The sequence below is a fragment of the Anser anser genome, assembly GCF_964211835.1.
Source record: "Anser anser genome assembly, chromosome: 3".
NCBI lineage: Eukaryota > Metazoa > Chordata > Aves > Anseriformes > Anatidae > Anser > Anser anser.
Window position 1 is genome coordinate 61,952,883 of NC_139722.1, and position 16,683 is coordinate 61,969,565.

Consider the following 16,683-nt stretch of genomic DNA (forward strand, 5'->3'; position numbering starts at 1 on the left):
ACATTCAGCAATTCGTTTGGAATTCCCACAACTGGTCGTACCCACTGAATGTCTCCCAACAGTTTTTGGGCATCATTAAGAGTTTTAATGTCCATTTGTATAGATATTTTTTGTGGTTGGATGCAGGCGTCAGTAATGTGCCACCCAAGGTATTTCCAAGGGCTAGTTTCCTGTATTTTTTCTGATGCAATGATCAAGCCTGCTTCATTTAAATGTTCCCGTAACAGATCTTTCTGCTGCGATGTAAAAGGGGTTGGTTGTGCCATCAGGATGTCGTCCATATAATGATACACTATCACCTGAGGCCATTGTTGCCGTAGTTGCTGGAGCGCCGCGTCCACATATATCTGGCATAGCGTGGGCGAGTTCTTCATTCCCTGCGGCAGCACTGTCCACTCGAATCGCTGATCAGGCCCTTCCCTATTGATGGCGGGGAGGGTAAATGCGAATCTTTGGGTGTCGTGGGGGTGCAGCTTAATTGTGAAAAAACAATCTTTCAAGTCTATAATCAGCAGAGCCCACCCCTCAGGTATCATGGATGGGTTAGGCAGACCAGGCTGCAAGGCCCCCATGTCATACATCTGTTTGTTGACGGCTCGGAGATCATGTAACAGCCTATACTTCCCCGACTTCTTCTTTATTATAAAAATAGGGGTGTTCCATGGGCTAACAGATAGTTTCAAGTGTCCTTGAGAGTACTGTTCCTTTACCAGGGCATGTGCCTGGACTAGACTTTCCCTTTTTAGTGGCCATTGCTCAACCCATACAGGTTGTTCCATCTTCCACCTGATGGGGATTGGGAAAGTCCAAGCAATGGCCGTATTTATAAAGGGTAGCCGTCCGATGTCAGCACCATTCCCATCTGCGCCAGTATATCTCGACCGATCAGTGCGTGCACCCCATCGGGGAGTGGTAAGACGGATACGGTGCAGGTAACTAATTTTTCACCTATGGTGATCCGCAACAGCGGCGAGCGCTTCGCAAAAGTCATGCCACCAACTCCACTGATGGTAGTGTTTGTGTCTCTGGCCGGCCAATGTGGCGGCCATTGTTGTGTACTTATAATGGAAACATCGGCTCCGGTATCCAATAGTGCCTCAACTCTTATGGTCTCGTCCCCATATGCCACGTCAACCGTTTTCCGGGGCCTCTGTTTCAACCCTATTGTTAACATTGCCATTCCTCCTGTTGATCCAAATGCTCTCGATCGTCGCGGTTGACTATGCAGCGGGGGAACCTTTGCTGTCAAGTGTGGCAGAGGCACCAATTGAGCCAATCGGGTTCCCTTTGGTATATGCAAAGGAGGGAACATGGCCGATACCATAATTAGTATTTCCCCGGTAAAGTCTTTGTCAATAAGGCCCGTTAACACCAAAGCCCCATTCAACGTTGCTGATGAACGTCCAATCAAAAGTGCGCCAACAGGTTGATTATCGATTTTTACAGGTCCCATGACACCTGTTTTCACTGTAACAGGTTTGCTGTCCATTAGAGTCACATTCACTGCGGTCGCCAAATCCAACCCGAGGCTCCCTCCGGTGGCTGGCTGGAGGTAAAGGGGTTTGTCTTGGCCGGACTCCCCGTCGTTGTTGTCGCCGTTGAGGGGAAAGCCGCTTTTTGTGTCGTCGCGGGGCGGCGGTTCCCGCTGGCCCTCCCGTTTCCCTGGGCCTTCCTCCGGCAGACGGTCTCGTTGTGCGAGTTGGATTGGCAATGAGGGCACCACACGTTCGCTGTCCCGCACTGCCTCTTCATATGGCCCACGATACCGCATCGATAGCAACGTAGTGCAGGTCTCCCTGATGAGCGAGGACCTTTCCTACTTTGCAGGGGGGCAAGGGCGGCAAATACTTGCGACTGACTAGCTTGCAATCCCTGACTGATACTCTCTCCTACCTTGCGGATGGCATCGACCAAAAGGGCCTGTGAACCTATTGGTATTTGCGATAATCTATCAAGAGCCTCTTCTATAGTCCAAGTACTGGGCAGCGTATTTAGTACGTTTCGAGAAGTTTGATTACAATTTTGAAGGGCACATTGTTTAAGAATAGGGCCCTTGAGATATTCGGGTAACCCAGCTACCTGTATAGCTGCGGCAACCCTATCAATAAAGGTTCCAAACGCTTCATCTCGCCCTTGCTTGATGGACATATAGGAGGGCATTCTTCCAGGCTCTCTAATTTGGTCCAGTGCCATCCTAGCTAGTGTCATGGCAGCTTTTGCCTTATCCGGCCCCATTAGAGCCTGGGCCTCCAAGCGATTGTATGCACCGACCCCCAAGAGCTCATCCAGCGTGACCCCGTGTAGTGGATCTCCGGGCTGGCGCTGCACCGCAACTGCCTCCTGACAAACTGACTGCCAGTGGGCATTAAACAGCAGAATCTGATGCTGCGTCAGTATTAGCTTCATAATATTACGAATGTCGCCGGGGAGCAACACATTAGTGGACCACAGATAGTCTAACATCTGTTTTGTTGGCTCCCCACGTATTCCTGACTCATTTACCGTGGCACGCAATTGGGTCAGAATTTTCCAATCCAGATTCGTCATAGTAACAGTTGTCTGGCCCTGGGCGTTGGGCGGAGAGTACACTACGGGGAAGGCGCCTACAAGCTCTGTCGCCGCCCCGACATCGCCTTCACGCAACGCCTCCCCTGCAATCTTTGCCCAAAGTCCTGCCCTCTCCGACCCTCCTGACTCGATCCTCATATCTTCTAAAAATGGATTCTTATTTCTCCCTTCCCCTGTCGCCTCTTCCTCGGGAGTTTCCGGGGGTAGAGGAGGCGCACTGGGTTGTGCTCTCTCCTCCCCTCCCCCGGGGGCCGGGGGTTGAGGAGGCGCACTGGGTTGTGCTCCCTCCTCCCCTCCCCCGGGGGCTTTCATAGTGAATTGCCGGACTGATGGAGGGAGGGGGTACGGATTGGTCTCTTCATCCGCCCTCATCGTTTTGCGCAGCCGCTGTGTCGCAGCGGCTGCCACTTTCTGCTCTACCCGATATATCGTTAAAGCGTTCGTAACAGCCCGCCATGGTTTTGCCAGCTTCTTAGCCGTCTTATTCTCACTAATCATTTCCTCAAACAATATATCACCAAACTTACGCCACTCATCCTCCTCAAACAATGTGTCAGGGTTAACAAAGCAGCCCTTCGCCACCCCATAGGCCACTAACCCCTGTAATTCTTTATGACAATCTATATCTGGCGTCTTACGCTTTTCTAAAAAGCACTTAAGTAAATCAATTGCCGCCTGTTTCTCCATGCTTACTCACGGTGCCGTTGCCCCCGTGCAAAGCGTGTCTTACGCTTTTCTAAAAAGCACTTAAGTAAATTAATTGCCGCTTATTTCTCCATGCTTACTCACGGTGCCGTTGCCCCCGTACAAAGCTTCCGTTCGCGGCGTTCCGGCGGGACCCGCTATGGGTTCGTCCCGGGCGCTCTTCCCGAGTCGCCTTCTGCTCGCCCCAATCTTATGTTCCGCGGATTCCGGGTTACGTAGTCAGAACCGGCTTTCCCCTTGTACTCCGTATACCGGCTTACTCGTTCAGGGTTCTCGTCCAGCAAGGTCCCTGTTCGGGCGCCATTTGTTGTCGACGGAGGGAAGACACAAACGCTCAATATGAGTGTTAAGTATGCTTCAGCTTTAATGGATAGCTCAATTGTCTTTTATCGTGTACAGGATAATTAGCTCATACATATTGCAAAAGCCAAGCTCCTTATTGGCAAGCGTTATCTACTGCCCTATCTGTTAGTTCCGCATTCTTCTATCCGCTAGTTCCCATTGCTAATCTAACTATAACTCCCAGGGCAGTATGCCCTCTACTATCATTGTTTCTAATTGCCTGGGATTTTTCACAAGAGTTCCCAGACAAGCCTTGCGTACGTGTCTTTGCTCTTGTTTCTCTAGACCAGCTGGGTGCGGTAATCCGCCATTTCCTTATCTTGCAGCTGTATAATATCAATGTGATTACGCGCAGCGAGCCAGTCCTCAACATTTACTAAGCATGTTCGTGGGGGGAAAAAATCAGAAAACCTCAGATGAAATAGAGATTTAAATTATCATGAGGCATAAAAGGCAAGAAAAAAAAAAAAGAAAAAAAAAGTAGCTATGAATGTATTAGAAAAAGAGGAAAACAATTCATAGATCCATTGCTTTATGTAAGAGGAAAGCAAATGTGCCTTCACACACACAGACACAGAAGATAAGTTGCAATCAAGACATTTGTCTGAAAATATATTTTAACAAAGACAGAAAAATACTGGGCAGAGCACAGAAAGAGCAAGTTTATTCTTTCCAAAGAAGGTTTAGATAAGTGACTTGCATTGTAGCTGGCAGAGCAAGATGAAAATTACTCTAGAAGAAAACTAGCAAAACTTGGAAGTAACCAGGCTAGCTGATATTGGAACTAACAAAGACACTTTCCCAGATATGAGTGATTTCCTTTGATAACCTGGGGAGGACAAAGGAGGCTCCAGAAAATGAGAAAGGACATACACCTTTTAAAGAAGGGAAAAGGAAGATGTGAAGATGCCAGGCATTATGAACTAATCAGTCTATAAAAATCCTGGAACAAATTACTAAACAATCCATGTAAAGTGCCTTGAAGATAATAAAGTGATAAAAACAGGCAACAAGGGTGTGTCAAGAACAGCTCACTTCAAACCAAAGTAAATTATTTCTTTGATAGGTTAACAGACTTAGCACATAGGGGAGAAAGAGAAGATATGCTGTATCTCAACCACAATAGTTTTGTCATTGTCTATGTGGTGTTTTCATACGGAAGTAGAATCTAGATACAGTGACCATCAGGTAGATTAGACTGGCTGAAAAGTTAGTTTCATATCTAGTTACCAGCAATTCCCCAGCAAAGAAACAAAGTATCTCAAGTAGATTCTGCCATGGTTCTTCCAAATCTAGATGTATTTAATATTTCCGTAATGACATGCGCAGTATAAAGGAAATCCAACCTAAAGAAATTTGTGGGCAGCCACAAGTAGGATCACAATTCACACTGATCTTTTTAAATGGGAAGAATGGTGAAAATTTAGTGAACCAAAATTCAAACAAGAAACCTGCCCAATGCTACACAGAAGCAGAACACCACAAACACAAAAGGAGGAACTATCTTGGCAGTGTGGCAGACCAGAAACTGGAGGAGAGACAACAACATCACATGGCTAGGACAGAAAGCAAATCTTGGTTTACTCTCTGCTAGGGAGACTTCTGACAGTGCCCTATCTGTGCTTATATTATGGGCTCCCAAAAGTATCTTAGCCACATCCAGAGCACACAGTAGATGTATTGTCTGTCTCAATCCTCCTGCAAATCCTGGGAGCCATCCTACTTCTCTTGTTAAATAAGAGGTTGAAGGATATTGCCTGTGCTGGAGAGGTTTGATGAGGCATATTGTATTGTGAAGTTGACAAATGCTACAGATCTGACTTAAAGGCCACTTCAGTTAATACATTTGATTATGTGCTGGTACGAAGATGGATGGTAAAGTCTTTTGGGCATATTCCAGAAGACTTTAGTTACTTCACTGCCAGAGCGATGGGTGTATTTCAAGAGCAGGTTGGACAATAATCTGACAACTACACTTGTTTCTACTTCACTGACAATAGACTTTTGGGGATGGCACCAGGCTTCCATCATTCATTTACCCTCTGTTAGTTTAGAAACAGTAGTCCAGATGCTCGGAGAGGGAAAAATATCTATAACCCTACTTGAGAAAAATAAGTTTGCCAGATTTATAAGCTGGTTTGTGGTCTGGCCCCAACTGTTCAAGTGTTAATATGATAGTCAGTAGTATGTGAGTATTGTTAGAATTGTTGGTGATATTCTGTTTGGAGTATTTTTGAGTTTTATTGTCTCTTAAAAAAAGAGAAAAATATACATTTCTGTTTTATATGTCATCTTTTATCAAAAAAAAGTAAAATTAAAATTAAAAAAAAATATATGTTAATCAATAAAGTTGGTTTTGGTTTTGGTTTTTACCAAACATTGGTACATATCCCGTTCTTAGGGCTTTATATCAGACCAACATCTACTGAAGTCAAGCTGAGGGGCAGGATCTCCATTAAGCACTGAATCATACCCATGCTTTTTGTCAACTTCACAGTCAAATTACATTTAGTTCTGCATCTCTTTATTTTTCTCTTACAGGTTATACAGAAAAAGACGAGGCTTATTCATGGACACCAAGGTGCCATAAAGATTGATCAAACATAATAAACTCAAATGGTAAGCACAAAGTTTCTGCATCAAAGACTCAAAAGCCTGCTCAGGCAAAACACACCTACATCTTAGCTGAGTACAAACCTTTCCAAATAGCAAGATACTGTCTTTAAATTCAAATACAGATCAACTAAATCTTAAAAATTAGTCTCATGCTATCTGGCCTAAACCCTGGATGACTGAACAAGATAAGGGAAGGTAGATTAACTTCCATGTTAGCTGGTGAGTATCACTGGGACTCTGCCTCTGTGGATATCACTTCAGCAAATGTCATTTATTTTTCATAGCAACCACAGCTTGTATGTGCAAGAACAGGATTAAAGGGGGGAAAAAGAAAACAATATTTACAGTTGATCTTTTTTTTCACCTAGCTCACACACAGAAGTGATTCATTTTTACCAACAGGGAAAGTAAGGGCACCCCTTTCATGAGTCAGATTCTTTTTCTTGTGGAGTTCTCTGTTTTCAATATTTTATTTCTTGATTTTGCTTTTAATTCCATGTGACAATGATGAGCTTAGCACTGAAAATCAGTAACAATCAAATATGCTTTCTTCTCATTATATCATCCCTAGTAATTTCGATTTAAGTTGCAATTCAGGACTCCTTGTTGGTAATAACAGTCACAAGTGATAAGTCATAAGTCTTAAGGTTGACTTCAGTCTTTAACTGAAGTGCCTAAAGTTACGGAAGCTAATAAACGTGCCTTGTTCATCTGTGGTCAACAGAGCCACAGAACCTCATCCAAGCAGGCCATATTTCATAGGCAGATAGACGAGTGCATTTGAGTGCATTTACCTGTAGTCCTTACGGTTTAAAAATCTTGATCAGCTTAAAAAAAAAAAACAATATTTTTTTCTAATTGTTAACTTGTATTTTACAATTCAGCCCTGATGTAACTCATCTGGGCCTCCCAAATCATACCAGAAATTAATCAGCCATATAGAGGTAAGGCTGAAAGGGCTCAAAAGTATTCACTGACTTTGCATGCCTCTGTTTACGGTTGTCTGGCTTTAAACACTTACCAGCAGGTGTCTAAATTAGGCTATCTAAAAAAAGAAGAACCCAAAATGTGGGGGACTTTTTAGAAAAGATTTCCCCAAGTGCCTTGTTCAAGGATTTTAAGTGAGACAGTGCTTAGTTCAGAAAAGGAAACCAAGGGCCTGATCCAAAATTTACTGAAGGGCACAGTAGGCTGGTACAACTCTGAAGTCTGTGGAAGTGACAATCACAACATATTCCGGATCATGTAATATAAAGCATATATTACAGGGTGCTGCTGCAGAGAGATGGTCATTTTCATATTGAAACTATATATTGCTTTTCTATGCACCTGCCTAGTTACTGAGTATACAGACCTTGTCTTCTCTAAAAAGGAATAGATACACACAAAAAAGTGAAGGCTGTTTTTAATCCAGTTCATTCATGATCTATGCTACAATCCCAAAACCAAGGAAAGTATAATCTTTAATCTTTCTCAGGCAGTCAACAAGTGCCCAAGGAACCTACTGCAATCATTTTGACTGGTATCTAGGAAGTGTACCTATTCCTTTTTTGAATTTTCTTGGACTTTCTGGAGCTTAAAAATATCTGGCAAACCAGCGTCACTTGGATACCAGCCATTCAAGTGTTCTGATGCCAGACTTCTACCTCAGTTTTAATCTCTGTCAAAGACTTACTTCATAAGATTTAAATACTCAAAACATCTTAAACTGTTTTTGTACGTACAGCTCTGTTAAAATCCCTAGCTCCTCCTCACTGGTTAAAAGGGCTTAAACACTCCAATTGTCTTGTCTTCCTCAAGATTTTATCGAAGATTAATTAGCATGGGTTGAAATGTATCCCTTTTTTAATAAAAGAAAGGCTGTTTTTTTTCTTTTTTATGTTATTACTAGGAGATTCAGGATATGAAAATAAAAGATTTTAATGATACAGACAGAAAGACAGTTTTGGAGAAGTTAGACTAACCACCTGATAGTGGCAAAGTGCAAAGAGAGATAAGCAAGGAGGTCAAATGTACATCAGTTAATTACACCTGTGAAAAAGGAGGTGTGGAGAATAGTTCACTTAAGAAACACCAGGGAAATGTAAAAGTCCATAAAACACTGAAAACAGATTGTGGAGCTCCCATCCTTCCTCAGCCATCGTCTTGGAGAAAAAAAAAAAAAAAAGACAGTGTTTGCCTATCTTTTAGTAAAGAAAATCAGGGAAGAAATAACAGGTTATCTGACTCTTTGCAAAGGTTTAAGTAGAGGAAGAGAACTCCAAGACCTTGGTTGCTCTATGTATTTAAATAAGTACAGAATTGACCTAACATTTATCTTTGTAGGAGAAAAAAAATATTTTCTTACTTTCATGAAATCTTTTCTAAAACAAGGTAGCACCTGACTTACAACCACTGGTGAAATCCAGTAACTACACACTGGAAAGGTAAAAAAGTACTGTCATCCTCCTTTCTAGATGGAGAGCCGAGATACAGAGCACTCTAAGGTTGGGTACAAAAAGGGACATAGCTGAGCATCTAAGCACCTAATTCCCACCCTACGGCTACGTTAGCAAGCAGAGCAGCTCAACGGGAATGAATTAACTGCATGAGAAGGTTGAAGGTGGGGACCCCATGTCCAACCGGTGAGCGTTTCAGAAGGATTTAATCGAGAGCAGCTGTAGTCTGGCACCACACACGAAAGGTCCTCAGCACAGCAGTGCATTAGATGTGCTCCTGATGCACGCACCCGGGTTGCTTCCACCTGGAAGGAAGAACCCAGCTCGTGCTCTCCCGGGACACTCTGCAGCACAAACGGGAGCAGAGGACGTGGGGCTGGGTGATGGGGGGAGACACACAGGAAAGGGCCTCACACTTCATCTTCCCAAAGGCTGGAGCAGCACCTCAGCTGTGGGGGTGCCACTTGAAGCCCCTCGGAGCTGCGGCAGGCACCCCTCACAGGGGACTCAGCCCAGTGGGCTGGCGGCAGGTGAGCCTGCCAAGCAGACTGCGTCCCCAGCGGGAGATGGGTGGAGAAGTGCCAAGGCTTTTTTGGCCAGGCAGGCTCAGGCACAAGCCAGACATCGAGCTGTTCGGTCATGTCCACACTGCAGTATTTTTTTACACAAGCAGACAGAAACAAAAATTTAGGGGCCTGGTGAATTTCAGACCACAACCAGCTAAAGTAAGGGTTTCAGGGCCGTGTTTTTTAAAGTGTTTTCTGTTGCCTAATTACCATTTTAGGGGCTTGTACAGCATATTAAATAATTTGTCCGAGGCCACTACAGCCATTTGTGGCAGAAGCAGGAAATACACCTTCATCCCCAGAGGCTCTGGCTAACACCATAACCACACAAGCATCCTTCCTCTTTTGTCCTTCCTCCTGGCTGGTCAGAATCAGCTTACATTCACATAACAGGGATGTTTTTTGATCACAGAGAGATGGCAGCCCACAAGACATCACAATAAGACAGCCTTTGCCGGGAGTGAGAAAATTTTATCACCATGTGGCACACGGTCTATCGAGTATGAAAAGGCCATGGCTGTATGAAACACAAGAAGTCTGTGGAGATGCACAGGGAAGAGAAATGGTGAGGTAAAAGGAACAGCTAAGGAAGGTGTGTGTTTATTCAAAAGTAAAAGAAAATAAAATTCCTAGCTATCCCCCTATTTCACTCAATAGTAAAATTTCCATTGGGTTCAGCAAGACAACTTGTTGACAAGCCAGACATATGACTAAAGAAAGTGGGACATCAATGTGCAACTTGGTGCTGTCACCCCACGAGGCTCTGAGATGCCAACATTTTGTTTCATTCCTAAACAGGAGGAAAATTTAATCTGAAAACAGTTTGATTTAATTGAACAAGCACCACAAGATTTCCACCCAACTTTCCATTCATTATTTTTTACAAGCTGTACTTGCATGAACAGGAATTTCAATCTCAAAATATAAGGCTTGAATTTTCAAAACTCAGGCAAGTTACCATGTTCAAAATCTGCTCCTGATAGAGGAGTCTTGCCAATTAGTTTTAATGAAACTGTGATATCACCTATAACCTTTCACAAGCCTTGAATCAGACCCTTGGTGAAAAAATAATTACATCTTTCATCATAGTAAAAATCTCAAGAGATATAAATTAATCAAAAATAATTGATTTTTTTTCTCAAGGACCGTTCTAACTTGTTGTTTAGTTCATGTTAGTCAAACACTTCATTTGTAATACTCTATTTACTCTGTGCAAAAACAGTGAAAAACAATAATGAAAAATAAATTAAAATTTTTCTCTGTATTTAGAAAAAGCTCTTCAACAGCTCACATTTTCCAATGACAGTGTTAGAGAAATATGTTGTATGATTTCATTGCATATGCAGGAGTAGCATGTATATGTGCATTGCTACCAACTATTGTGAAGCATACATTTTCTTGTGGTATGTTTGCATAATTACTACAAGGGCTCATTGAATTATTCATCTTCCATTCTTTCCCTCATACTAATATGTCATAAAAATAAATAAATAAGATACAATCTCACCAAAATTATATCAATAAGATGTGGCCTTGGTTTGCTTCAACTGTCTAGGTTTTTTATCAGTATCCTGGCATCTAAGCTTCTACAGAAGGAGAAAAATGTTTCTACTCTCATCCCAGACTGTTGAGCAACTGCACAGGGAAGAGGCTTGGGCTGATCTTGGTTTTACAGCTGTAGCATTAGGATGGGAATGAGTGGGTAAGAGGAATGAAAATGAGACAAGAAGCATGTCTGATCTCATATGCACCCCATGAAAACTGAGAAGAAAATGGTGCTGATTAGCATCTTATTGCCAGGTAAAAAGAAATTGCATTTCTAAATCTGGGGCTAATAGTCAAAATAATGAGGTTTGCTGTATAAAACAAATTCCAAAAGGTTTCTGTAGAAACACCAAAACAATTGTACTGAAACACTAAATATTAGAGTTTCTGCTACGTGATGTCAGTTTGACAATATGTGTTATTATTCTTTCTTTTATTGTTAAACACAATACAGACAGCCTATTAGCATTAATGTAAAATTAAAAAAAAAAAATGAATGAAGTAAAAATGAAATAGCACAAGAAAACTGAAATAACATATAAAAGCTGATACTGCCAGTAAGGTTCAAACTATTAAATAAATAAAATACCTTGTAAAATATTTGTATTTTGACAGCAGAATGGTATTGTCTGATAAAAATGTCCTGATATTTTGAAGGAATACAATAATTAGGATCATAAGGAAGTGATATATTTGGCTCTAGCTTGTCCTTTCCAATATTTTTTTTTGTCATTTTGGTTTTTGGACAACAAAATGTGCAATTGGAGATACTAATATCTAGTTCCTCTTGTATAATGGAGAAAGGACAAGCAAGGATAGAGTTTTAAAGTATTTTTTCCCTGTGAAGCATATTCATTCCAATATAATACCATGCAATTGCCCATTCCTCTTACAGTCAACAATTCCCTACTAACGAGAGAAATGGGAGAAAGTATTCAGGGCAAGACCGAGCCACAAGGAGCAGCTTACGCTGGCCCCTGCCTCACTCAGTGCCCCTCGCACGCGCTGCCACCGATGCTGAGCGAGGCGAGAGGACTTCATCTGTCTGCTGCAACCTGAAGGGTCTTCACTCCTGTGTCCTCACTGCAGCTTGGGATGCAGGAGAAAAGGACACCAAGTAGGAAGTTGCTTGCAATCACTCTGCCACTTTTTATGAGATTAAACGTGGGGATTTCCCATCAAGGTGAGGAAGACAGCACACCTGTAAAGGCTGAACATCAGCAGTAATTTGGCATGGCCTCCTTCCTGTTCTGAAACTTGCTGGAACATTTTTCACTTTTTTCAAACTCTCTTTTGTGTTACAGCTGAATAACAATATAAAATTTTAAAGCTGTGAAGCTGTACTTTCCCACCTGCTCAGGTCTTAACATGACTGGACTATTTTTGTTTTAGAAAAACTGAAGAACTGCTTTCATACCTCTCTACCTCCTCGTCTTCCAGTCTCCCTCTGTGATTTATTTTCCCCCGCTCTTTCTGTCTCCCCTCCCTTTCTCTCTCGCGTGTCATGTTGATGCTCCCTAAAAGCTGCCGCTCCCTCCGCACTTCGCTAGCGGAACAGCCTGGGCTTCTCCTGGGCTTGGATCGCTCGCTTGGATGTCACTCTGCTGATAGAAGCCCGGAGTGCACAAAGGAGATAAAACCCATTTCTCTCATATGAAATAACGGTTGGACAAGAGTTGACCAGAATGTGTTCTGAAAGGGCCTGATCTAGTATCCACTGCAATCAATGGAAGTCCTTAACTGACTGCAGTAGGTCTCAGATAAGGACCCATGTTAATATTGTTGCTATTATCATTTGTAACGGAGGCTCTGAGTATTGCTGTACAACATGTTCTGTAAGAAGAAAAAAATATGGCATGGTATGTTTCTCCCTGCTGTTTTAAAAGAACATATACTTCATGCAAATTTTTGCCTGCTTTGTTTTCTTCCTGCTTTTATAGATCAGACTTTCCCTTGTTAGCAATCCTCCTTGCGTTTTGAGCTCCCTCAAGCCTCAGAAGAAAGATAAGAATATTAAAAATGAACAAGGAAGTTTTTCTCACAAATAGTCTAGGCATTTGTGGTGATTAAGTGTTATGGAAAATAGATTTTGGAATAATTCAGATGAAAAAAAGTCCCACCTTATTTAATCGGGTCTCACTTGTATGGGTGACACTGATACCATTATCCTCCATGTTGCATTGTCTTCCAGGAAGAAACAGACCTAAATATCTGATATAAAAACCCAAGCTGAACTTTCTCAGGCCAAAGATGTAGAAGGCTTTAAAAAAGGCATAAGTATTGCTCCCCTTTTAGAAAATTGCCTAGCTGCTATTTAATAAAAATGTGTAAAGATCACAAAAGTCAATACAGCTGTGTCTGCCCCTGCTGACCTGTGTGGAAAGAAGGAAGTGGAGCAGGAGAAACTGTTCTAAAAGAAAGATATTTCTCAGAGAACTTTTTGCTTCAGTAACTTTCCATTTGATTTATATCATGATCATTTCAGTGACTCTCATGAACTTTAGTGGACTAACTTTTGCAACGTCCTCTAAGGAATGGAAAAGTTATTACCACTTGTAGCAGTCCAAAAGCTGGACACACTTAAGGTAGGTGACGTGCTTTGCGTCATGCAGCGGGTCCATGGCAGTGTGCAATCCTCTTCACTTAAACTCTTAGCCTCACAAGTGATCTCAGCAACTCCAGGAGTACACTTGAGCACCTGAGGAAGTTGTACCTGTGTAAATTGCTGCTGGCTATTGCTACTGAGGTCATCCCATCTAGAACGGAGCTTCGTGCTTTATATTCTGGGCTTTGTTCTTCTCTACAGAGAAGAGGCAGACGTATGACATCATGAAAACAGCCTGTTAAAGAACTGAGAACTAAATTCAGGCTTGCATCTGAGTCTCAATTCCGTCTGTCTAAACCGATGTATATACTTACACATACTCATATGTACACATATTTTTCTGTTGCTTCTAACAACCTGTTTCTTACCCCACTTAAAACTTTACCTCCTCTCCATGATTTTTTACATATCCTCACCCATCACCTCTGAAACTGCCATGCAAAAGTTTGAGAGCTTTTTAAATTGCAGTTTGCATGCTCAAACCTCAGTACAGGAATGAGGCAACTAATCTACAAACACTGAAGTCAGCTACCTCTTATCTCTGTATCTTGCACCTTCTCCAAGTACTTTGGCTTGTAGCTTTTACTTTATTATTTTTATTTTTTTATTTATTTTTTATTTTATTATTATTTTTAAATCACAAATATAATTTTAATTGTAAATAATATTATTTATATATCACCAGTAAGGATTCTCTATATTAAAAGTTATATAGTCTTAAAATTACATTTTCAGTTAAGTTGATGTAGTAAAATCAGTTCAAAGCATGTGCAATTCATATACATTTTATCCAAAATGGATAGTTAAGCTAAATTAATGAGTCACGCTGAACAATATTAATAGCTTTCATACTGCGTTTTGCACTGTTTTCACTAATGTGCTTTCCAGCGTGATTTCAAGCTAAACAATTTTAACAACTTTAACTCTGTAAAGACAAAAACCTAAGTCTGATCTTAGCACTCCAAAGCACTAAAATGCTGACAGTTACTGAATAGCCAGACTGGGAGGAATTCTCACGTGGCTACCAAGTTTTAACAGAAGGACAGTTAAAGGTAAAGAAGCAATCCCTTAGTTTGCAATAGGGTAGTAAATGGAGAGCATTGCTTTGCTGATCACAGTTTTCCTAATCAAGGAGGAAAAAAAAAAACACATGATGAAAGCCTTGAAAGCCTTAGGAAACTGAATTGTACTGAACTGAATTTATTTTTATGTCCAAATAAAGCTCTAAAAAGTGGTAGTGCAGCCAAAGGGAGGCTGTGAAGTATTTGCCAAGATGTAACTCTGTAAGAACAATTAAAGTTGAGACAACCTGGTAATTGTTATTTCTGAAAAGGTTTGATGGATGGCTTTCTAGTCATACACCATTGGCATCCTAAAGAACACCACTGAGATGACCCTAAGAAATGTCAGGCATTTAGCAAAATATTTGAGACAGACATTAAAAAAGTATTTCCAAGAAATGACAGGACACAGAAAAGCATAGCAACCATATATAATCAAAGCAGTAGGCAGTACCTAAAGTCTGATCTTCATCATAGATGTGCTAGAAATGCAAAATGTAGGAAATGCCAGAGGAAAGGTCATTTTTCAGTTGTGTGCCGAACAAAAGGTACTAAGGAGGAGCATGCAGGACATTCTTCTTAGGCTCTATTACTTGCGTTAGTAGCTGATGAAGCCTGGAAAGTGGACTTCCAAATTCAAGGTAAGTATATGAGCTTTAAACAGTTAAAACTAGTTTCTTTTGTCAGAGCTAGTATACAAGGATCTTCATTACTATCCAAGCTAAAATTCACCAGCATTGCCCTAGATAGGTAAGGGGAGAACCAGCCTTGAACAGGCACTTTAGAAGGGACAACGCACATCCCATTCGTTAGGATCCATCATATGGGAAGGCCACAGGGTCACAATCAGTTGAGCTGCACCATCATGACAATACAACTGCTACAGAAGTTCAAAGGGAGCGTTTGAAGAATGCGTGTCTCTCAAAACATGAGGCAAGGACAAAATGCTGGAGAGGTAGCAGTGCTCTGGCAGCAGCGATGCAGAGCACTAGACTTCATTTATTGACAATGTCTGGAAGAACTAGCCCAGAGATCCCGGCACCACAGTAACAGCTCCTGCAGGATGAAGCAACACAGCATACAGGTAGACCAAAGTCAAACTGGCAAAATCCTGGAAGGAATGCAGTGCATTCAGGTAACCACCCTCCCAAAGCCATCATGCAGATAGATATGTTTCCCCAAGATATGGTATCACAAGTGGACTTGGGTAGGCGTTCCTGCTTGCAAATTCTCAAAATTATTTTCCTACTTCTCCATTTGGCCAATACTTTAAATTTTGAAATTAATCTTTGGTACTGGCAATATTTCCCCACTTTTTGGCACAAGAAGCTAATTCAGGAAGGCCTGAGCCATCTGTACTTCTGTACTGAGTACCAATCTGAAATGCGTGATTAAAGGAGGTCATGAAGGTTTGAGTGTTTCCTTAAGGTTAGTAAGTGCAAAAGTGTTTCCTTGAACAAGGGCCTACATCACCATTACTAATTCAGAGAGAGCAGGAGGTAACTGCAAGGGGAGAATATCTTCCGCCTGCAAAAGGAAGTAGCTAGTGCATTTCATGCTGCTCTCCTGTGAAATGAGACCAGACGAAGACATGTATTCTACAAATGAATCTCTTGTGAGTTTCACTGTTGTCTACAGCAACCCTGAGGTCATCCTCTGCAGTCAGCTCATCTATATCGAATAGGAAAGGAATACAGAGTGATGGGTCTTTTCCAACACCCTACAAGAAAAATGGTGTTTCAGTAACCAAATGCCTTAAAGATGTTTCCTGTAAAACAAAAAGTATTCTTGGTGTTGCTCCTTTCCATGTAAAAGTAGAACAGTCCTCTTTATTTCCTCTTTTGTATGAAATCATGTAAAGTTTCCATGACTAGTTCCTTACACAACATTTCTACTAGTAAGCTATTGGGGTAATATACTCCAAAGTCAGGCATGACATTGTCCTACAAAAAGTGTTCATAACAATGGATATCCCAGCATGTCACCCACTTACAGAAACAAAAATCTAAATATATTTATTCTGTGGAAGAAAGTAAGGCCACCACAAGGTCATGGAAATCTACAAGCCATTGTTCTTTGGGAAAGTCAAAACAAACAAAACTACATTTGCCTGACCAAAACCCGATAAAACAGAGAAGAAAATCTCGAAATACCATGCCTTTTTGAACAGTAGTGAGTCACAAATTACAAGCAAAATTCATATTCCTCTATAGGGTAAGGGTAATCCCTAAAACCTG

At 41.6% G+C, this 16,683-nt stretch overlaps 1 protein-coding gene across 1 annotated transcript; it reads right to left on the reverse strand.

The window, feature by feature from the left end:
* Window positions 1-1,498: 1,498 nt before the first annotated feature.
* LOC310897066 (uncharacterized protein) lies at window positions 1,499-3,358 on the reverse strand. Its single transcript, XM_083830228.1, has 2 exons — window positions 2,761-3,358; window positions 1,499-2,688 (listed from the first exon to the last, which is right to left on the reverse strand). The coding sequence occupies exons 1-2, from the start codon at window positions 3,253-3,255 to the stop codon at window positions 1,501-1,503; spliced, it is 1,683 nt and encodes a 560-aa protein (XP_083686354.1). The 5' UTR covers window positions 3,256-3,358; the 3' UTR covers window positions 1,499-1,500.
* Between the last annotated feature and the right edge of the window lie 13,325 nt (window positions 3,359-16,683).

Bases quoted from the DNA above. Each gene is read 5' to 3' on its own strand.
- LOC310897066 (XM_083830228.1), bottom strand. From the start codon at position 3,255: ATGGAGAAACAGGCGGCAATTGATTTACTTAAGTGCTTTTTAGAAAAG. The intron at 2,689-2,760 runs CCCGAGGAAGAG...ATCGAGTCAGGA, and splicing joins CTCCTCTACCCCCGGAAACT to GGGTCGGAGAGGGCAGGACT.